This window comes from Protopterus annectens, chromosome 10.part0, assembly GCF_019279795.1.
Source record: "Protopterus annectens isolate FY-2018-M chromosome 10.part0, PAN1.0, whole genome shotgun sequence".
Taxonomy (NCBI): domain Eukaryota; kingdom Metazoa; phylum Chordata; order Ceratodontiformes; family Protopteridae; genus Protopterus; species Protopterus annectens.
Window position 1 is genome coordinate 1,634,407,756 of NC_056744.1, and position 23,752 is coordinate 1,634,431,507.

A 23,752-nucleotide genomic window follows, 5' to 3' on the forward strand; every position below is an offset into this window, starting at 1 on the left:
CCTTTGTATTTTTTCTGGAGTATGTCAAAATTTGTAGCCAGAGAGGGAGTTCCTGAAATGTATATATGCAGATGGTGCAAATTTCTCCATGAAATTCCCTACCACTTGCAATTCATAAAGGCTTACTCTGTCCGGAAACTACACGATGATTCCTGTACATAGTGCTACAAACTACAGAACAGTTGGTGGCAACATTTTAGTGTAGTCATGCTCTTCCCGTGCCAGCTTCATCATGATTGGCGCAAAGTACATTTGAAAACTTAGTAGTCCTGCCTACCACAGCACGTTATCTTTCCCGTGTCAGTTATTTGGCACAGATGCCTTGAACTGTAATTTTTTTTTTTTTGGAAAGTGAAGCTGCAGCTAGCAAATGCAATATTTCACACAGCACTAATTAAGGCATACAAAAATACAGAATTCTGTTACAAATAAAAAGCTCCAGCATTACTCGTGTCTGATCACCTACTCTGTAAACTAGTTTGAGTTGTAAAATGGAAAGAATTCCCAGTTAAATCCAAATTCCATTGTTTTTCTTTATCCATTTAGCACAGTAACTAACTCATTTTGTTGTAATACACTTTGTGATGCAGTGAGAATGAAGTACATAAAATAAAATACATTTCCTTTATTGCCAAAACTAAACATATGGTCATGCAAGACTGTCTGGGTAAAGCTTCTGGGAAAAATAAATATATAAGCACATTATTTTTAGTTCTAAAATGAAGTCTGAATTGACTTCTAAGAATATAAAGCATTTTTTTCTTTTCCTTTCCTTAGTGGTGTTGGCTTGCCTAGTTCTAAGAAGAACAAAGCTGACACATGAGCTGCTAATCAAACTCACCTGGTACATCCTTACGGCCTCCTGCAAGGATATGAGGTTATGCCGCGGATGTTTGGGCACACACATTACACATACAAGTGACTCGTCCTCTGTGCAGAACAACTGCAGCCTTTCCTCATGTTTTGTGCACAGATGCAGCAGCTGCTGGCTTTCACAGCCCCACTTCAGTCGCTGTGTTTTCTCCGCCACATTTGCCAGAGCTCTGTTAATGATGCACTTCCTTGTCTGGAACTCCTGCCTGCACTCAGGACAAGAAGGGAACAACTGACTGTCCCAAAATGTGCTGACACAGGAATTGCAGAAGTTATGCCCACACTCCAGGGTCACAGGTTCATGAAACATGTCCAAGCAGACAGGACAGGTTAAATCTTCAGCCAGGTTTCCTGCCTCATTGTTGAAGTCCATTGTAACGGTTCCTGGCTTCTGTGTTTAGTTTCACTTTCCAAGGCTGAGTGGGCTCCCCTAGGCTTCTTTAATTACAATTCCTGTTAACTCTTCATATAAAGTTGCAGACTGAAGGAGGAGAATATAAGACTGAAATGCAGGGATTTTAAAAAGCAATCATTGAAGAAATGGTAAATGATGTCATTCTGTATAACTAATTACCCCATGAAGTCCAGCCTATAGCCAGCATTGAGCCAGTGTTGACTTGTCAGTGTTTGATTGTATGCCTTAGTAAAGCAATTATTTTTTTCTCTGTAAGAAACAGTCTGCAGCAAACAGTCTGGTTACTCTGTTGAGAAACTGCTGCTAACATAGGCACCTCTTAGACTGTCATTGTGAAGTCACCCCCCCCCCCCCATTCTCTTTACTGTTGTATTAAACATTAGGTTATGAAAAACAATTTCATATATATAAAACATTTAAGGTGCAAGTTTTTCGTTAAGTCTTAAACCAGAAGAGTCACAAGACACAGCAGGCAGTAAGTTTAAATATTTTAGGAGCTATCTGAAATTAAATACAGTTTGTCTGTTGGTGAGGTACAGGTGAAAGTGGAACACCAGAACCTGACAAGAATATTTATGATGAGATAAACTCATCCTGAATGAGAAATGGCAGTGCTGGTCTACCTGTAATTGGTCTTTACTAATCCAAGCCTAAGATGTAAACAAACACTGCGCAATCAGAGGCAGATGTGTTGTTTTAATGAAACTGTAGGAGTTGTAGCAATGGGACTTGGGGGGGAGTGGATAGGCGAACATTTGAAAAACTTGAAATTCTGTGACCTCTCTGTCTGGCTATGGGATCCTTCCTAACCTTGAACCTGATTCTGTTTTGCTTCTCAACACTCTGTCTCTCTTAGTACTCTGCATGTATGCTGTTTATTCTGTTATAGTTCTGTTCTCTGAATGAACAAAGCCCACCACACCAAACTTAGTCCATCTTTAAAGAGCAGACATAAAGAAAAAAGTTTTCTCAGGCAACTTTCAGGTTTGGAAAAAGGTTTGGATTACACTTAGCTTTGATCATGAAAACATCTCTTAAATGACAGTTCATATTACATTATTTACAATATATTCATTGAAACAGCATACGGTGTTTGCTAAAGTATGAATACTTGTCAGATCTTGTATTTCTGCCAGTTTTGCATATTCTTATAATCTATCTTTGAACCACCCATTTGGAGTTGTAACCAAAAAGATTCTTTAGCCACTGCACCCATAGGTTAGCAAAAGTAAATGAATAAAAAAAGGACACTGTATGCTATGTCTCCCTTTCTGTCTCCATTTTATAGCTTACAGGTCCACTGTATATCATGTGAAACTCAAGATTTTGCAGCCTGGAAGACAATGGTCATTGCAGTGTATGTGGTACTACAACTCATCTTGTACTTTGAAAACAATGCACTCAAGTGCTTCTGTTCCTTTAATTTTGCTTTAGCAGTGAAGACAGTTATAAGAGTCTACAACCATTTTGTAAAAGCACTGACAGTGTACTGTCCCTGTGGAATAGATACAGCTCACCATCACTGCAGGTTGAATGAATTTTCATGAGTTAAAGAGGTGAAGTGCTTGTCATGAATAACAGTATAGCCCTAGGGAGGGAACTGTTTTGTTTTCCAGTTCACTTGTCTGTTTTCAAACAGGAAGAAGATGAAAGCATGGATGCAGTCTATAATCAGTGGTCTTGCCTCGCTCCTCCACCTCAGGTAACTGCTGTACTGACACAACTTAGTTATATACTACGGTATTCAGAAAGTAAAGTACAATGTTACCATAGACAGAGAGAAATGAAAATGTATTGAGCTGTCTGATTCTTTACATAAAATGACGTAGCACTTATAGTATGCAAAACAAGCAACTTCCCCTCCCTAACCCATGGCAGACACACACACACACACACACACACACACACACACACACACACACACACACACACACACACACACACACACACACACACACACACTAATGAAAACTCCTACCTTTCTGCATAGTATATGCTAATATCAGCAGATCTCAATTAGAAATAATGGAACACTGACATGTTTTTTGCTACAAAAAGCATCTTATATACACCTCATGCTGTATGCTATTCAGGCATTATTACAGTGGGCTCTGTGCTTCGTCCCTTAAATCTTTAGCTGTAGTGTAATCATTTTGTAAAAGACAGTGGTACCACACAAACACTTACAGAAAAGGACTGCTGACTTGGCTGGGTTAGGCATCCTCTTTTGTCTCAGATAACCTAAGTTTTGCTAGTGGCCCTGACAGCAGAGGATGAGCCAGAAGAGAGGACTGAGTGACCAGAAAGTAGGTATTTTGTTTAAGTTTGAAGGTCAGCACAGTCAATGCCTACAGGACAGAGAATGAACAGCAGGGCATTAGCTGAAAATCAAGTGTGCATTTCTAGTGACATTAATGTGTGCTCACTCCCTGAAGGAAATGTCACTAAACTCAGAAAAATGATCACATACACTGAGTGATAAAGTTGCCAAGATAATCTTCAGATTGACTGGTAGTAGTGAAGGACCACAAACCAAAAGGGCATGACTACTTGAAGAGGAGAAGGGATGCCTTTCCTTTGTAGAGGTGTACCCATGCACCTGCAGGCAAGGTAAAATGGGCTACACTGGGAAACCATCTAACATACTTGGTCTATCCCAGCTTCAACAAAATGCATTACTCAATAATCACTTTCTAAAGCTGCATAGTTTAACAGTTTGTTTGTTTGTGTCTTTCAGATTTTCCCGGTTAGGGGTCACCACAGCAGAACTCCGGTCCGCTAATGATTGGCAGTAGAGTTTTATGTGCTGGCTTGCCGGGCCTAACGCACAACCTTCAACGAAGGAACGCCCATTCACGCATGTCGCCACATTACAAGGGCTAGCTAGTTACCTCTCAGACTCAACTTGCCACTGCTGTGAGGTAATGCTGACATCAGAATTAGTATAAAAAAGGAAGGGAGTGTGGCGGCAAAGCTTCTCACATACAGAGTTAGAAAGTCTAAAATGTTCTTCTGCTTTGGTCTTGCGTTTTACATAAGTTTGAAGGGACCAGTGAGGCTCTGGGTTTGGAACTCAGGCTTTGAAAATCCACATTTTGAATTCATCTCCCTCATCATGTAATCATACAGTTAGATTCTGTACTCCTGTAAGTCACCAGGGATAAGAAGCAAATTAATAAAAGCTGACAAAAAACAGCAAGGTCAGTGATTTGTAAAGTTCTGTCTCAAGATATATTTGAAGGCTTGACATTTAAAAGGTCTGTAAAATGTATTTTATTTATTAATTATCCAGATAAAACCCATGGTCCCTGAATTCTTATCAGTCCTAACCTTGACACACAAAGTATAACACAAGATGAACACTGTAATGTGGGATATGTTGTAAATCATGAACAAGTCTGAATGAAAAACTAAAACAATAAATATATATAACACAAAAGTAATGGCTGATTAAATTTTATTTACTTATTTATGTATTCCTTGGTAACAAGGAAAGTTTAATTTGGCAGGGGTCATATTATCTGATAAGGAAGAAAACTAACATAATTTTGAAAATAATGGCATGACAGGCAGAACATTTGCATTTCATACTGGAAGACCAGAAGGCTATGAGTTTTATTCCCATTCCAGATGACTGGGTCTCCCCTGGAAAGAGACAACTAGCCTAATAGACTTACCTGGTCAACAAAAGATAGATAGATAGATAGATAGATAGATAGATAGATAGATAGATAGATAGACAGACAGACAGACAGACAGACAGATAGATAGACAGACAGATAGATAGACAGATAGATAGATAAATAGACAGATAGATAGATAGATGGATAGATAGACACAGACAGACAGATAGATAGATAGATAGATAGATAGATAGATAGATAGATAGATATGTAGATACATAGATAAAAATGGATACTATAACAACATCAAACATGAAGCTATATAAGCAAACTAACCACATGATAAACAAGGCTGATACATCATAAAAATGAAGCATTATGTTGTTTAGTATTACACAGTATGCAAATGAGACAAAGATAAGAATAACAAGCAAATAGTTTAAAAATGTTTGACAAAAGTTACATACAGCATGATCATATGTTGTACATGGTTCAGAGACAGCAGATAAGCATTTTTCAAACAGCAAACATACTATAAAACACTATTATATACAAATATAAAATAACTAAGTAAAAAGCAGATAATGTAGTCTAATGTCTGATAGAGGCTCTAGCATGTTGTTGTTAATGTTACAGAAGTTAAGTACTAGTTAAACGAAATGCATTTGCTCTACATCCATTAAAAATGTCTATTAGTATTTGTTTACATCAATCAATTCCACTATGAGCACATCAGCAGAAGATGGTAGACTACAAAAACTAAAGGATTCGCATTTATAGTATATAAATCTGAAAGGGAGCAACTAAAATATTATAACAAACAGTTAAAGAGTTAATACAAGAGGCGGGGCAACAACAAAAGAGAAACGGGATTACGTATGTAAGAGAACAGCGTACAGAGCCTAAAAACAAAGATGGATACAAGAAAATGAAGCAGAAAATACGTGTAAAGGAAAGGGAGAACGAACAGAGTGGGGAGTGCAGGGGATGAATACACATGAAAATATAGACTGGGGATAAGAAATAATAAGGGAGTTATGAAGAGAATGCTCTGAAGTGAAAGAGAAAGAAACAAATATGGATGGAGGCAAAAGCAACATTAATTATGGAAGAAAATGTGGAAGATTTTAAGGACGAGAGAGGTAGACGGAAAGGGAAAATGCCTTGACAGATGAAGACAAGAGTGCTGGAGAAGTAAATCAGTCTCATAAGTTATCCCTCAAGTGGAAGGCCTCTGAACACAACTGAATAGTTGGCCTCTTCTTGAAGTAAGAAGAAAAACGTCACCAGACTGTTGCTCTAAGAGCGTTCCATAAACGAGATTTCATTCAAGGAAATGGGCCACTGTATCCATCTATATGGTGTGCAGTCCTATACAAGGAATTTTATCTCATTCCTTATTTTGTGATAGTCTGCCTTAGAGCTATGCAGTGCCATGTTGTCATATGTCACTCATCTCCTTTAAGCCTTTACTAACCCTATTTTATTTTCCTGACTCTCATACAACACGAATGAAATTAAACCACGTTCTTAATATTAGACCAACTCAGTACTAACATTTGCACCATTCAGATGTACATTCCCATTATGAAATCTGTCCAGGTTGCCTGCAGTTATACTGTGAACTACAATACTGTTTTTTTTCCATATTGTTTGATACAGCTCAAAGTTCTAGCCTTATAAACAATTTCCCTCATCTATTTATTTTTCTGTTCTAGTTTTAGTGTTAGTGCCATCTATCTCTGTTCTTCAGACTGAACGAGTAACGTGCCCACACCACGTTGTAATTGTTGTGTAGTAATGATGTGGCTATCAAAATGTTCTGCCTGTTGTTATACGTCACAATATGTGTTTTTCAGCACTGTCATTCTGCCATTCATTTTATTCAGTCACACCAGCACCATCCGCCCAATCAAAGAATCACACTGCCATGTACTTTTATTTCTGATCATGACATTACTCCAAAGTATTAAAAAAAAATACCCAAGAGCACTCTTTTTTTATTCATATTCCCCCAGTCTTCTTCTGAGTGCATCTCTACAAGGTGTCTAACCCAATTATCAATCATTCTGTGGTCATGGATAAAAATTATATCAGCACTGGTCTCGTACGGTTTGTATACCACAGCTTCATGATTAATTCATTCCCTCATTCCGTTCTCAGAAATAATTTTCATTTTCTGCTTTTCTTATTTGACATTACTGGTATTATGTTTTCTCTGCATTTGAGTTTCTTTTTTTTTTTGTCTTTTTAATCTTTTCCTTGTGATTCTGAGGCCATCTCTTTTATCATCACCTCTCAATCTTTTTTAACTATATTTCTGCAACATCCACTCATATACCTTTGCTAAATCTAAGTCTGTTTACAATAAACTTGCATCATTTGTCACCTCTGCTCTGCATAGGGCACATCATTCTCTGTAATGGCTGTGGCTAAAAAGTCTCCTTAACCTAACACACCTAAAAGTCTGTCATAAAATACTGTACTTAACACAAACATCCCTCCGTAGCTCACATGTTGTTATGACATGGCCTTTTGTCAACTCAGATCATCTACTGCAACTTATTTGCTGTTACTAAGGCCAACAACAAATTTAATGATTTTGGTCAGTATTTATAAACGTTGGTTAAGGGTTGGCATAATGGTTAAGCTATGTACCTCCCATACACAAAGTACTGGCTTTGAGTCTCACATTTAAGGGGAACTGGCTAGGATTAAAATGTCCCACAAGAAAGCCTTGCACTTGCCTATGTGTTTCGGGTATAATAATCATGAAAAGTGAGTGGGAAAGATTAACAGAGTGGATTTCTTAGTACTTATCAGATAAGAGAGAGGGTTTCTTATTATTTCACATCTCTGGAGCATTTCCCTTCACTGGCACATAACTCTTCAGTTTATAGAGATTTAAAAAAATGTGCAGAAATTGGATTAACTAATGAGAAGCAGACCAATGTGGAGAGAAGAAAAATCTAATGATTTCAAAATAAAAATAAAATTCTTATTTTGAGAAAAGGCTAAAAGACTTAATGGTGTAAAAGCAATGTAAGATAGACAAGGTAAATGAAAAAAAACTGTGATTTTATGGGAATAGGAGAAAAAAGGGTAATAAATGCATACACATACAGGAATACACACATACACTAAGTGTGTGTGTGTGTGTGTGTGTGTGTGTGTGTGTGTGTGTGTGTGTGTGTGTGTGTGTGTGTGTGTGTGTGTGTGTGTACCGTACATATAATCAGACACTCTCAGTCACAATATCGAACAGAAAACTACCTGTGTAAAAAGACAAAAACTCAAAATATCTAAAAAAATTATTTTTTGGGGGGGGGGTTGTAAGCTCCACAGACCACCCTCCCAAACCCAGGAACCCCACTCGGCCTTCCTGAGAACACTGGAAAATATGAAGGTCTCTCCAAACACCATTATATTGAGTGACTTCAACTACCCAAACATAGACTGGGAGCATTACTCTAGCTCCAACACCCTAGCCCAAAGGTTCCTAGAATTTATAAACTCAAATGCTATGGAACAACTTGTTACCACTCCCACAAGAGGGGAAAACATACTGGACCTGATCATCACCAACATAAACCAATTTTATTTTTCTATGCTCCAGACCAGAAGTGTATCCCTCATTGGTAAGATCAGATCATAAACTAATCTCACTGGATATTCACATCCCGACCCCACCCCCTGCCCAGAAAACCACAGTGAAAAACTTCTCTAAAGCAAATTTCACACTCCTCAAAACCGAGGTGGAATCCTTCAAAGCCCCCGAGCCTGTGGAAAATACGGCCCAGACCGCAGAATCCTTTATAAACGCATTCTATGAACACCTTCAGGAATACATGGATCATGCAATCCCAAATAAAACCAAGACCCAATCCTCCAAAGGCAGGTGTCCTGTCTGGTGGACCCCAACCATAAACAAACTATACAATAGAAGGAGGAAGCTACTACATGATAGAGCAAAATCCCAAAAAGGGAAGGCATCTCTGATCAGTATTAGCAAAAAACTACCGGCACTCATAAAATCGTCTAAGGCCAGCTTCGAGAGAAAAATTGCACAGGACACTAAGGATAATCACAAGGCTTTCTTTAGTTATGTTAGGAACCTGGGTGGGAATTCCCAGATATGCTCAGAATTAGTCCAAAATGACAAAAAATACACCGAACCCACAGATATTGTCAACATCCTAGCTGACAGGTTCAGCGCAAACTTCTCCCCCCCTCCCCACTAAAAGGGCAAATATCTATCCCAGCAGAGTGCTGCCCCCCTGACATCTCAGATGCTCAGGTAAGAGCCGCCCTCTCCAAAGCAAAAAACACAGCATCAATGGGACCAGACGGTGTCCCGGGCTGTGTCCTACATGAACTCCAAGAAGAGCTAAACCCAAACATAAAACTACTGTTCAATCTCAGCCTTACTACAGGATATGTACCCAAAGAGTGGCGTACAGCAACAGTTGTCCCTCTCCGCAAAGGTGGTGCCTCAACGGATCCTGGAAACTATCGCCCCATGAGCCTGACTAGCTTGGTCTGCAAAGCTATGGAAAGGATCATCATGGACCTCATAAATAAAGATATTGGGGACCTACAGACACTGGATCCTACCCAGTTCGGCTTTGATAAGGGCAAATCCTGCCTCTTAAACCTGGTTGATTTCTTTGAAACAGTCACCAAGGCCATTGACGAGGGGAAGGTGGTCCACACAGCCTACCTGGACCTCGCAAAAGCCTTCGATACAATACCCCACTCGGGCATTATAGATAAGCTCACCAGCTTAAATATAAACCCCTATGTCACTAGATGGGTTGCAAACTGGCTCAAGGACAGAACCCACATGGTTAGAATTGCTGGAGCCATGTCAGACTCCAAACCAGTTACAAGTGGCATCCCACAAGGCTCAGTCCTGGGACCTCTCTTGTTCGGTATATATTTCTCAGAGGTACAGGCCAACACGGAAGGCCTGTGGCTGACCAAATTCACAGATGACTGCAAACTGGGCGCCATAATCGACTCTCCAGCCGACACAAGCATCCTCCAAAAGGGCCTCATAGGAACAGACAACTGGTGCCAGAGCCATGGCCTCAAGCTAAACGCCAAAAAGTGTATAGTCATCCCCTTTGGCTAAAACAAAGTGCCCACAAATTACCACATAGGTGGTAATCCATTAAGTACAGAAGAAGCAATTAGGGACCTGGGGACCCAAGTTGATAGCAATCTCTCATTTGACAACCACGTGGCCAAAGTGGTTAGAAAAACATTTTATATAGCCCACCTAATCATGAAGGGATTCACATCTACATCAGGGGAGGTCATCGTGCCTCTTTACTCATCCCTCATCAGGGCCATAATTGAGTACAATGCCCCTTTTGGGATGGACCTTACCAGACACCTGCAGCAACTGGAAAGACCCTAAAAGTACCTCACCAAGAGGATCAAAGGGCTCAAACAGATGCCATATGCTGCCCGGTTAAATAAACTCCAGCTCTACTCAGTGGCATACCGCCTGCTCAGAGGCGATTTGTGCCTGACGTATAAAGCCATGTCCAACTCGGAATTAATGGACATGCTGCACCTCAGAAAATCCAAATCCCATCGAGCTACGCGCTTGAGAGACTTGAAACTCAGCACTGAAATAAACAGGACATGCTGGAGGGGCAGATTCATAACCCAGAGGCTCCCTTCACTCTGGAATAAAATCCCAGTCCAGGTTAGGCAGAGTCCCTCATTGACTCTCTTCAAGAGGAATCTTGATGAGTGGATGGGAGATCGTAGGTTTACCCCGGGTATCACTTCTGTGTCACTGTTAGACAGAGGCACAGTATACTAACCTCGAAAAAGGGCATAGCAAAATTAATTTAAAATGGGTGGCGAAAGCCAAACACACTCTGGCTAGGCTTATAAATGCCCTAGGGCAGATAGCCTAGTATGAACCTATGTACTCCCCCACACCCTCTGCTACTTTTATATACCAATTTTGAGACTGCACAATAGCAAGGAAAGGGCAAATTCCCAATCCCTGCTGTAGCCGATCTCACACAAAGTAATGCAAGCATACTGCGATAAATCATCTGACTATTGGATTGACCTCTTACTGGCTAATTTCCATGTGTTTCTGTATCTCTGTTAACTGCCGTGAGTGCAGAGCAGCACTTCCTGCAGTAGTTAACAGTGGCAGCAGTGCAGAGCAGCACTTCCTGTAGTAGTTAACAGTGGCAGCAGTGCAGAACAGCACTTCCTGCAGTAGTTAACAGTGGAAGCAGTGCAGAGCAGCACTTCCTGCAGTAGTTAACAGTGGCAGCAGTGCAGAGCAGCACTTCCTGCAGTAGTTAACAGTGGCAGCAGTGCAGAACAGCACTTCCTGCAGTAGTTAACAGTGGCAGCAGTGCAGAGCAGCACTTCCTGCAGTAGTTAACAGTGGCAGCAGTGCAGAGCAGCACTTCCTGCAGTAGTTAACAGTGGCAGCGGTGCAGAGCAGCACTTCCTGCAATAGTTAACAGTGGCAGCAGTGCAGAGCAGCACTTCCTGCAGTAGTAAACAGTGGCAGCAGTCGCATCATGTTAGCATATTCACTGTCCCTCACACAATACATGTTTAAACACACACACACACACACACACACACACACACACACACACACACACACACACACACACACACAATCTACCCACTACCTGTCCCTGTGTTGTGTGATGCCAGGCTGTCATTACTGCCAGTTATTAGCGTCATGCTCCAAATCCTTCAGTACATGGACATCATTGGCAGAGCAAATCCTGTTACACTAGCACCTCTCTATATTTGTAGGAGACATAATTAAAATCCATCCCTGATTGTGTTCTACCATTAATTTCTGCTCTGTTGTTGTCTTGCAGTATGATGTTGAGAGGTATGCCTACTGTTCCCTGTCATTCCCCATCATGCATCACAGCCTGTTGCAGTCACTGAGTAATGACTGAGAACCTCAATCCATGTTGGGAAAAGACTTATTGAAGGAAGATATGGATAAATTAGTTAAACCATCTACATACCTCTCAACTGTACAGATTTTTGCAGAATGTCCAGATTTTCATCTCATATTTTTGGTGCATTTGTCATAAAATTGTGGTTATCACTGGTAAATTATTGATGATTTAAGTCAGAAAATAATGACAAACATTTGAGTTTCAGACTTCATATCCTTCAGAAAATTCATGCTAATACAAAACCTGTTATTCTATCTACTTTCTAAGCTTGCAACAGCAATTAAAAAAAGTCCCTATTTTGGGGCCTTTGCCCCCATTTTTATGGCTTTGTCCAGATTTCTTGCTTTAAGAGGTTGACAGGTAAGACTGAGTTGGATGTGATGCTAAAGAAAATAAGTAAGTCATCAGTAGCATGGATAGTGGGCATTACAATTACATGTTATAAATTAATAAGAAGGAAAAGTGTAAAATGTTGCTACATACAATTAATGCAGTTTTCATAGAAGGAATAAGAGTGAAAATAACTTAGTAAGAGATGCATAGAGTACTTCTTGTCACATTTATAATGACAAATGCTTTAAATGTTCCCTTCCCATCTCTATCATTTAAGTCTCTCACTCTCTTCCTGAACTGATACATGCATAAAGATGCTTCATAACACTTTTTCCTCAGTAATTCACATCCCTAACTTTCTTAAAGGCACTTGCTGTAGCATTACCTGTCAAATACACAGAGATTTCTGGGTTGATCCTGCCCCCCCCACATCTTTTTTCACTAAAAGTAGAAACAATTTCTGGCAGGTTCTGGGCAAGTCTGTAAAGGCATGTCTTCTCTTGTTCAAATATGTTACTGAAAAACTGTTCCGTGTTTTAAAAATAAGGCTGTAAAGGCTCAAAACTTCCTCTTCTTAGCAGAGAGCAGTTTAATAGCTCATCCTTATTATCCAGGGAAACAGGCTGCATTTACTCCAAGTACCTGCAGGGGGCCTCAGCTCATTAGCTTGTTTAATCTGAAGCCCACCTTGCACACTGTTCTTGCTCTTGAAGGTGTACACCCATAGCTTTAGCAATTAACTAGGCTTAGTTTTAGTTAATTTTTCTCACCCCCCCATCTTTTTCACCACCCTATATTTATTTATTTATTGTTTGTTTGTTTGTGTACTGCTGTGCATGGGCTGTGTGGCTTCTATATCTCCTGCAGTCACCTTGCACACCTTCATTGAATTATTCCAGCTGGGGGGAGGTGTGGCCTGCTTTGCTCCCCTCCCACCTTCAGTTCCCCAGCCACCCTCTGATCTCTTCAATTTATACATCACTGTCTCCACTCTCCTCCCTCCCACTTCTGTCCATCCATTAAAGGGACACACAACTTCACTAAATCTACGTCCTACTTCCTCACCTACCTAACACTGTTAGATTTTCCCACCCTGAACTTTTATACAGCTTCACCACCATCCACACTTAAATAAATCCAGCAAGAAACACTCCTTATTCTGAACCCCTTCAACTTCCCATATACACTTTCCCATCCTCACAGACTCCTGCCTCTTACTTTCAGAACTCGTTTTCTACCCCGTGATCCACAGTGCTTCTCCAACTCACCATCTTACTCCTCCTTCCTTTAACACACCATGCTACATCATCAGTAACCCTGTGCCATCTTCCATCTCTTAACCTACTCTATTCTAGAATACCTCAAAGCCCCACAATCACTCACTTGAACCTGAAGACCTATCCCACTTATTTACACACTCCATTCACCACCTACCACCCACATACAACTCCAGCTTCCCCATCTCTTTACCTCATCTCCTCCAAACCTACCAGACCCCAACAACCCCACCTCAAACTTCCAGAACAAATAAATTCACCTGTATACTGGTCATACTCCTCAGAGCCAACAATGAATCCAAACAAGGTCCCTCCAACTACATAACATTCATAACCTTTCCCTCCATAGACACCCTCTCCTGTGCATTAATTAACACCCAAAGCTTCTCTAATAAACTTGATCAGATGAACACCATCCTTACAACCCACTCACCCCATATCACCCCTGTCACTGAAACATGGCTCAAACAAAACAATCCTAATTATCGGCATTTACTTACCTCCTAGATACCAGACCTGGCAGTAGACAAGGTGGAGGCTCCCTCATTCTTTATAAAAACAACCTTAAGCCAACTATCATTGCACAAGCAAATGCCTCCTCAGATGCTGAGCCCAACTAGGTCCTTCTAAAACTTCCCTCCCAGAAAATCAGTCATCTCCCTTATTCTTACTATCACCACAGCTGCCTGAAACTATAAAAATATTATTTAACCTAAACTACCTAGGTCCCCTGAGCAATAACATTGCTGAATTCTTAGCTAATATCAACCTTATACAGTAAGTCAATGAAGCTACTTATCCAAATCTCCAAACCAACAACCCCTCCCTACTGGATCTGCTAATCACTAGCCACCCCACCATCATCTCCAATATATCTGTTCTTCCACCCTCATTCAGTGACCACTGCCCAGTAACCTTCCAAATTATCAATCAATCACCAAAACAGTCCCCCAAACTAGTTACCTTCAGATCTAGCTCCATCATCAATACAGATAACCTCAAAAAATACCTAGCAACGTTTGACTAGTCTCCCATTACCAACTTACAGAAGCCCAACTTGCCTACAACAGCTCTGACACATATCCTCCATCAAGACAAATTTCTTCCCTCTCACATAGGGCCATTTCAAATCCCCCTGGCTAACCACTGAACTGAAAGCTGTGATCAAACTTAGGGATAATGTGTGGTCTTCGTGGAGAGAAAAACTCTCACCAAAAAGTGCACTGCCTGTACCTCTCTACATAACCTAGCTAAGCAAGCCATACACAGGCACAAAACCAGTTACTTCAAAAATCAAGCAACTTGCTCTTCTAGGCAAACCCAAACATTTTTGGTAGGAAGTAAATCTTCTCACAGGCCTTCCACTGATCCCACCTCCTTTCTTATTACAAACCAGACCTCTCAAGGCCAAATGTCAGCCTCTGACTTTCTCAAAGAATTCAGCCACCTCCCTAGTACCACAACCTCTACCTCACCCCCCCCCCAACTCACCTAGCCCACCTCCTTTTATTGTCCTCTTCTATTTTAAGAAAATTATACACAAATAACTTGTTCCCCTGCTAGAAAACATACCCCTGGATGCACCCCCTGGTGCAGATAACCTACTCCCTTGGTTTATATCACTCTGCAAAGACTTCCTTGTCACATCTCTTCTACATATTTATAACGTCTGCTTAATTTAAAATACAATACCAGACATATGGAAAACTGCTATGGTTAAACGCTTTCCCAAACAAACTCAGTCAGTAAATCTCTCCCACTTTCTCTGTATTTCCATCATCCCTACACTTGGGAAAATACTTGAACAATAAATCTACAACAAACTGTCCACTTACATCCAACAGTACCACCTTCTCACTCTTAAACAGCATGGATTCTGGGATGGTCAGATCACTGTGGTCACTTACAGATGATAGCCTTCTCAAGATGGATAAAGGAAACCTTTCAAGAGCTCCTTTCAATGACCTTATCAAAGTTTTTGATCTAATTGACCACTTCCTGCTTCTTCACTCCCTTCAAGAAATTGGGGTTAGCTCCAAGACTGTCATCTGGTTCCAACATTTCTTAAATAGTTAGTTCAGAGTCAAATAAGACCTCTCCCTATTGCTGCCAGCACCCCTTACCAGAGGAGTACCCCAGGGATCCATATTCACTACTCTTTTCTTTTCAGTCTTTATTAAGAAGTTGCCCTCTGATCTCCTTAACCTTCCTATCACTCTTTATGCAGACAACATGGTAATTCTTCGATCCAGTCCCTCACATTCATCTGTTCAAACCTGGCTTCAGTCTAAACTCCACTCCATTAATTCTTGGCAAAACAACTATAAGCTACTCCTAAACCCCTCCAAAACAAAATGTATGATATGTGGAACCTCACAACAGCTGAAAAAGACTTTTAAAAGTCTCAACAGCACATATCTTAGTGATTACCCAATAGAAACAGCTACATCCTTTAAATACTTAAGTTTATGGCTAGAACGGTCATTTAATTTCCAAAGCCACATTAGAAACACAAGGAAAAATATCAGTTCTCTTTTGTTTTTTCTAGTCCTGAAAAATACCTCATTTTCTTTCCAGATCAGCTACAGCTGCAATAGGCAAAGGAGTCCTCCTTGCTCAACTTGAATATAGGGTTTCCATCATAGCCAGAAGCTCTATAAAAAAAATAACTCATCCAGTCTACAGTCCATTGAAAGCAAATCTGCCACTTAATTTCCAATTCTTCCCCTCATCACCCACTCCAAGGCCAAATGGCTACCAGTCTCCTACAGAGCTGAGGCAACCCTAAGGTCTCTTGTTTTCAAACTACTTCATTCAGGTGCCCTTCCACATCTTGCAACCAAACTCCACAATAAAACCACCTCCTACAATGTCTGGAACCTCTATCAGTTAACTCCCTCACTCCAGACACCCCAAACCAAATTGCACTGCACTGACAATTCCTACTCCATTCTTGCACCCAAACTCTGGAAATCCCTACTCTTTCACCTAAAAGAAGTCTCCTCTTGCCCCACCTTCAGATCTTAACTCAAAAGACACCTTCATCAAAAATCTGACTGAAAGTGCTTTTCCAATGAACTCATTACCTCATTACCTAACTCCTTCCTTACTTGCATCACTTCTGCTTTGATCCTCTGTTCCCAACTGTTGCTGCTTCCCCTCTCATATTCACTACTAAAGTTAAGTCACATCTGATTTTCTACTCTGCTAATATAATTTACATACTGCATCGATTGTTGATGAGCTTGTCTACCTCGTGTGACTCCTGTTTATCTGTGAATTTGTTTTGTTGTCTCTCTTTGTGAATCTCTTCACCCGGGCTGTGCTTGTAAATTGTCTAGAGTGATCAGTGTACTACCCTGGTAAACAAACTAAAATAAATAAATAAATAAATAAAGTCCAGCTGGGTAACATCCATTTTCAGTGGAGGCCTGGGGATGAAGCACCACATTATGCACTTTTGAATGAGCTAACAATAAAAAATATATTACAACACTAAGAATTATACAGTTAGCAGATCACCATCTTACTTTCACTAAATAATATTCACAGTACGTTCAGCTCAGCTACATCTATAAAACATGGTATATACAGCACATCAAACCCACATATATCAACAGAAAATCAGCATGATTTTACAATGCATATATACATACTGCCAGTGCCACTACAACATTAGCACACAGACAGCAAACAGTCCATATGCAGTTTATCCAAACAGTTAACCTCACTTGAGACAAGCAACCAGGCTTAATGGGTATAACTGCGGTCCTATTATAGTGATGTGGATGATTTCATCGGGGTTGCAAATTATAAATGGGGTAAGATTTAAAATAAGAAGAGGTCTTTGTAGTGGGGTTGTAACAGTTGTAGGACCATTTGCTTGGGAGGTATGCCTTCAAAAAGATTTTAAATTAAAGACAAGATAAGATATTTCTGCTAGCTTTCTGGATCAAGTTTCACAGATTAACAACATATATAGAGTACTGACAGTCACCATTATGATTTTTAGATTTCTGACTGAGTACTAGGTGTTGGTTTAATGAGTGCAGTTCTCTTGGGGGGAATGTACCAATACTAGCAGCTTACCATTTTTTTATATAAAATAGGCAATTTATTCTTTAAGGTTAGCGGACAATTTGTAGATGAAACACTGAAATATAAAGCTGTTTGCTAGTAGCAACATCTTTATTAGTTACAGATCTCTTTAATGTGGAATTATTCAGGTGACTTTTACTTCTGCAGAGATTGTGTGTTGACTGATATTAGTGGGTTCTAATGACAGAAGTTTGAGGGGACTTTTATGGTTGAAATGTTTTGAAATTGGCAGTTTTGTCATTACTGATTCATACGTTCTGTTTCATTGCTTACTGGAAAAGTGTTCAAAACTACAAATTTAAAGTACACTCTAAGAAGTGGTGCTGTATTGTATAAAGACTACACTAGAGAGTTGATTATCTGAACTAACTGGGACCTAGGGTAGTTCAGATAATCACACTGTTCGGATAATCAAACATAAAATCAAACCGGATAAAAACTTCTAAAATCTGTTTTTTTTCTGCATGCAGGGAATAACTTTTCACCATTCAGCAATTACAGTGGACAATAAAGAATATTTTTCACACGAGTGGGCTATAAGCTAAAAAACATGCACAAATACTTATTAACATTTACATATTCAGACTTTATGATTTTTCCTACCCGAAAACTTTGGAAGGCTGCATTCGGATAATTGACGTTTTGGATCATCAATGTTGAGATAATTGATTCTCTACTGTATAATTTCATACAATCAGGAAGATGAAACAAAGATTCACATTCACATACATGTATGTATGCATGGTTCCTAAAAAGTGTGTAAAGGGCCTATGGTTTGAAAACTACCCAAAAACAGACTTAATCCGTCACTGGCCAGATGCATTTTCTTTGAATGTGGGTTTCAATGAATGTGAGATTCAAGGGCAAAGAAGTTTTACTGTTATGCCAGGTCTGTTTTCATTGTGAGATTGTATTGTTTTGTTCAGCAAATATCTATCAGTGTTTATGCTATAAAATTATCGGTAATCATTGTAGAAGGAGAGAAAAAAAATAGTATGCACACTGAGAGGTTTGAATAGCGTTTATGAACGGGGGAGAAGTAGCCAAGTAATGGGACACTAGAATGGCTGGGGAGGGAGCACTGCTGTGGGAGGGGCCCAATCTATTACCTTGCCTTGGGCTCCATTTGACCATGATCCGGCTCTGGGAGGGGACTAGTGACACCATGCAGTTATAATACTCTTCTCTTGAATTCAGGGTATGCTACCACCAATCATACTGCTAATCTGATACCAAGACCATAGTTACTGACCGCTGTTCCAATATGCCAGCTAACACTAAGTACAATAGCTCTTGGCCAAACAGCCTCCCTTCAAAAAGGATGGATACTAGCAGTTACACCAATGCTGTGAGGATACCATTCAAATAAAATGACATCGGCCACAAGCTATTATGAATGAACAGATAGATACTCTGCTTTATAATTCTAATTATGCATACAAAACAGTATTGCACATGCACATGGAAAGGAAAATGAAATATTTCACATGGATAGACTGATGACAGGAAAAATGCATTTATCATTGCGAAGATCTGAATACTCAGGCTGAAAATGAAGTCCAACAAATCTATGATCCCATAGTCCTTGCTCGAATGTTCTTTGCAAATTAAAATGTTTGAAGTGTAAATAACAGTTGTAGGAAAACAGAAAGAAAATGACAACAGCAACTCTGGTTTAGTGCACTCCATAGAGGTTAGAGAGATGTCCAAGTCCAAACAACAATTTCAGACAAAATGTAAGAAAAAGGCAGCTGCAGATCTGGTTCACTGCACTCCAAAGATGTTAGACAGATTTCAAACTCAAACAGACTCTGGGCAGGATTCACGAAGCCTCCGTGTAAGAGTTACAAGGCTTACACGAAGGCTGCAGTTAAACGGTGTGACGTCAGCATGTCATGCATATGCATGAGGGCATGCTGAATCACACCTAAGGCTAACACGGTCTGTGTAAGACAGTAGGGGGTGTGTCCGTAGGGCGAGCCCTGCAAACGGACATGCCCCCAGAAGAGTTAAAGTCCCAAAAGTAAACCCCCTCGACAGAGTCCGTGTAAATGTGAATAAACACAACACAACACATGCCCCCACAGACTATGAACATAAAATGTAGAAATGAACATCTAATATTTTTTTTATAAGTTGTAAAGATGTTTGCCCGTGAGTGTGCTCGTTTGCGCGGGCGTGCCCAGCGCTTAGCCACAGTTAGCAGTCAGTGGAAAAGCATATAAGAACTAAATATGCAAAGTAAGCCAAGTTGCAATAGCGTAGCGGTAGAGACGTTGGCTGAAGAGGAGGCAGCCATGGTTCGAGCCCCCACAACATCAATTTTTATTTTTAGTGAAATAAGCATGCAACAAGTCCCTGACATATATATACATATATAAAATTATATTTTATGTAAAATGTAATGAAATGGGCCATGTATTTTGAAGAAATGTGAGATAAAAAAAATGTCAGATGTGCCTATAGCTGAGCTACAGTCTAACAAGTTGAGGATATCTGCTTGTAGGTGAACAGTGTTTTAACAGGTGTAAAATGAGTGCCCGTAGGTGAGCAGTGTTTCAACAGGTGTAAAATGAGTGCCCGTAGGTGAGCAGTGGTTTAATAGGTGTAAAATGAGTGCCCGGGGTTGAGCAGCATTTTAACACACTGAAATTGTATGCCCGTAGCTGAGCTGAGCGTAATATGCATGCTGACAGCCAAATGACGCGTAAGCCAGCGTAACCCGTTTGCGCGGAGCTGCGCACCATGCCAACAAGCTAACCGGCAGGCAACGTTGAGCAAGCTGTATCAAAACTGCCTTTACACAGACACACCTCCTAGCCTGTGTAGACAGTCATAAAATATAAAAAAGCAATAGCCAGGTTCGAACCCAGGATACCATGCACCATAGTCAAAGTACTGAACCACTAAGCCATGACAGTTGCACTTAGAAATGCAGTAATAGCATATATATAGGAATGAATAGAAAGAGGAGCATGACAAAGCAGGTTTTGTGAAGCTGATACAATTCCAAAATGGCCAATCACAGATAAGTGCGGGAAAAACGGCATATATAAGCCCCATTGGCGGGAATACACAGCATAACCGATTGTGGAACCGACTTGCAGCCAGGATGTCAGGTGTAGGAGAGGGTAGTTGCTTCCGAGCACAGAGGTGGGGTGTTGAGGAGTCCAAATATATGGTTTAGCTCCTTGTCCATGATCATGAGGCCCAACTCATGCAGGGCCAGGTCCTGTGGGGAGCTTATAGGGCTGAGACGTGGGACCGGTTGGCACATGATGTCACCAGTGCCACAGGAATACCAAGGACTGGTGAACAGGTCCGTCACCACCATGCGGACCTGAAGAGATGGAAGCAGGACCAACTGAACCGTTGGATCCAGGAGGCCCGGCAAATGCCCAACGCCCCACTACTGAGTAAGTTACATGTAATTATTTATGTAAGAAATTAACCTTGCTGATATTATGGAGATGTGTATTCCAATATTACTTCATTTATATTACAGTTGCAGGTGTCCGTTCTGCGAACCGTCGAGCCTATGGCAATAGGCTGGTGCGGTTGCACCACCAGGCAGGTCAGTAATTCTCTCCCTGTAACTGTAAATAAATATATAAGTATGACAGTTAGCAAAACAGTGCAGTGTAGTCATTAATTAATAAAATGTGCAAGTAACAGTGTAATTGAGTTTGCAAGTATTGCTTGATTACAAAAGTGTGATGCAGCCTGTAATCCAAACATAAAAATGAAACAAGCCTGAAATAAAGATGTCCCACCTGTAATATAATAGTACATAACCTGCAGCAGGCTAAAAAGTACAGCTGCAGAAGCTGAGTAAAACACGTGTGACATATATCCCTGTTGAAATTCTGAAATATGACATAAGTGAGACTGTTGGAAAGGATTGTTATAACTAAAGGTAAAACATGTCAATAAAGCCTAGAATTAAGTACCATCCTGAATTGTAAAAATAAAACAAGTGAGAGAGTGTGAGAAAGAGGTATGAATCCACCAATAAAGTAGTAATAACTCCTGAATAAAGTATACTGCAGTCAGTACAGAATGAAATGAATGTGACAGGCAGAACCAAACAGCAACATGTGTTGAAAAAAGCAGTGAAGCTGGAATGTGTGTCCCAGAATCTGGATATGTTGCTCTCAGTCTGCAATATGCAGATAGTATAGTTGTCTAAAATACCAAACATCCACAGTTGTCTATAGCTATATAAAGCAAATGTAGCAGGATGATGTAGCTGAACAGAGCCAGATATGAATGTGTATGAATAAATATGAAATGTATATTGATGTAGCAGTAACATTCCTATCACCAACTTGAAGTAGTTATCACATAGGAAACTGTAGGCAGACCTGTAGTGTGTATATATCTGCAGCTAGTAGAAATGTACAGCATATGTATAGGTATTTGAAGTTGTTAATTAAATATTTCTTCAACCTACCTTATAACCACAAATAATCCATTCCACGTGAAATGGGTATGTGCATTCACAATTAACACCCCTGGACATTTGTCCTGTTGGTTCATACATATTTGTATGTACGTTGATGCATCTGCCCTGTTCATACATCCAAACCTGATGGCCTGTTGCCATCAATCAACCCTGCATGTTGTTGGATTGTGTATTGCTGTTCAAATTATGCATGTGTTATGCTTGCTGTTCAATGGCTTGAATTTATGGGTGTTTGGTTAATGGGAATACTAATGCATGCTGTTACAACTAATTGTGAATGGTATTGTACGTTACTAACCCAAACTGTCATAACATAATGCAAAACATAGGACGACAGGGAAGGCGGGTTCCAGCAGACCCACCTCTCCCACCTCAGCTGGCGAGTGCACCTGGCAGTAGTGCCCAGGTCGGACCCTCCTCCGGTGGCTCTGTGCCACCTGTGGGTGGAAGCGCTGCAGGGGATGGGGCTCATCCCCCCTCTGCAAGCGTGGCCGGAGGAGAACATCCACTCACCCTCCATAGTGTCCTGACTGTGATGCGTAGGGAGATCTGGCATGCTGTGCTTGGGCCCCCACGCCAGCTTGAGGCACGGGTGGCACAACTCATGTGTGTGCCTGCTGCCCATCCTACACAGCCCCCAGCACAGCCCCGTCCTGGGCAGTGAAGGCACAGTGGCAACTGCCCATGGGTGGGGATCTCAGTTCCACTGTTGCCATCTGTGGGCTCATGGGCTCGAGATAGCCAAACATTTGTCCCCGTCAATTGTGTAACCCCCCCACATGTCATACACCACCCCTGTATGCGTCTTGTTTGTCTTGTCTGTTAACCTCCCCAGCTATACTGACTTCCTGTACCTGACATATCACTCTCACCTGAAAAAAAAAAAAAAGGGCACTCTGTACCCACAAAAAAATTACGCCCCATACATAGCTGCCCATTTTGCACACATGTCTGCTGGACATGTAAACTGGCAATTACAATTGGCTGTACAACAAATATTATTGTTGTCCTCACACCTCTCTCAGGGGTGGAAGGTTTCAAATTTCACACCAAATTACAAACATATGCACAGCTGTTGCTGACGAAGAAATGGGCAGCTATGGGCCTTTCCTACATCCCTCCTGCAAAACCCAAGCTTGTTTTCCTACTGTCCTACCCTCTTTGTGCCCCCTTTTTCACCACTTTCCTATCTCCCCATTTTCTTTTCTTTCAAAGAAAATAGCGCGGGTGTGCGCGAGAGTAAGCACTTTTAAGCAGTAGTAAGCGGATGTGCGCAAAGCTAAGCAGCAGTGTGCATGCGTGACCTCCGCAAAAACCAGCGCTAACCCGCTTACAACTGCTTAAAAGTGCCTTAGTCACTCTGAATGACAAGGCCTGTAGTTTTCTCAGCAGCAAAATAAAATACCTCCCTCAGTCTCGAACCCTGGAAACACTAGTCTGCATGACTTACCACTAAGCCACGACTGCTATACAAGAACATTGTGCTGAAAGAAATATATCATAAAATAGTAGGAATTAATGTAAAGGGAATATAGCAAGTCTAGTACACAAAGCATGTCATGTATATTTACTGTCAAATCTAGTGGATTTGTAAAATAATACTGTGTGCTGAGAAACAGTCATGCTAGTTGGTAGCTACTAGGTAATAATGTCATAGTAGCATCTGGCAAGCCACACACATACTCAGAGCAGGATAAACA

General features: G+C 40.7%; 1 protein-coding gene across 1 annotated transcript in view; it reads right to left on the reverse strand.

The window, feature by feature from the left end:
* Positions 1-1,287, reverse strand: part of LOC122813816 (zinc-binding protein A33-like) — a 77,370-nt gene extending 76,083 nt beyond the window's left edge. The window contains exon 1 of the mRNA XM_044086344.1: positions 842-1,287. Coding sequence (XP_043942279.1) covers positions 842-1,246 — 405 coding nt within the window. The 5' untranslated portion in view covers positions 1,247-1,287. The remainder of the gene's footprint in view (positions 1-841) is intronic.
* Positions 1,288-23,752: the final 22,465 nt, after the last annotated feature.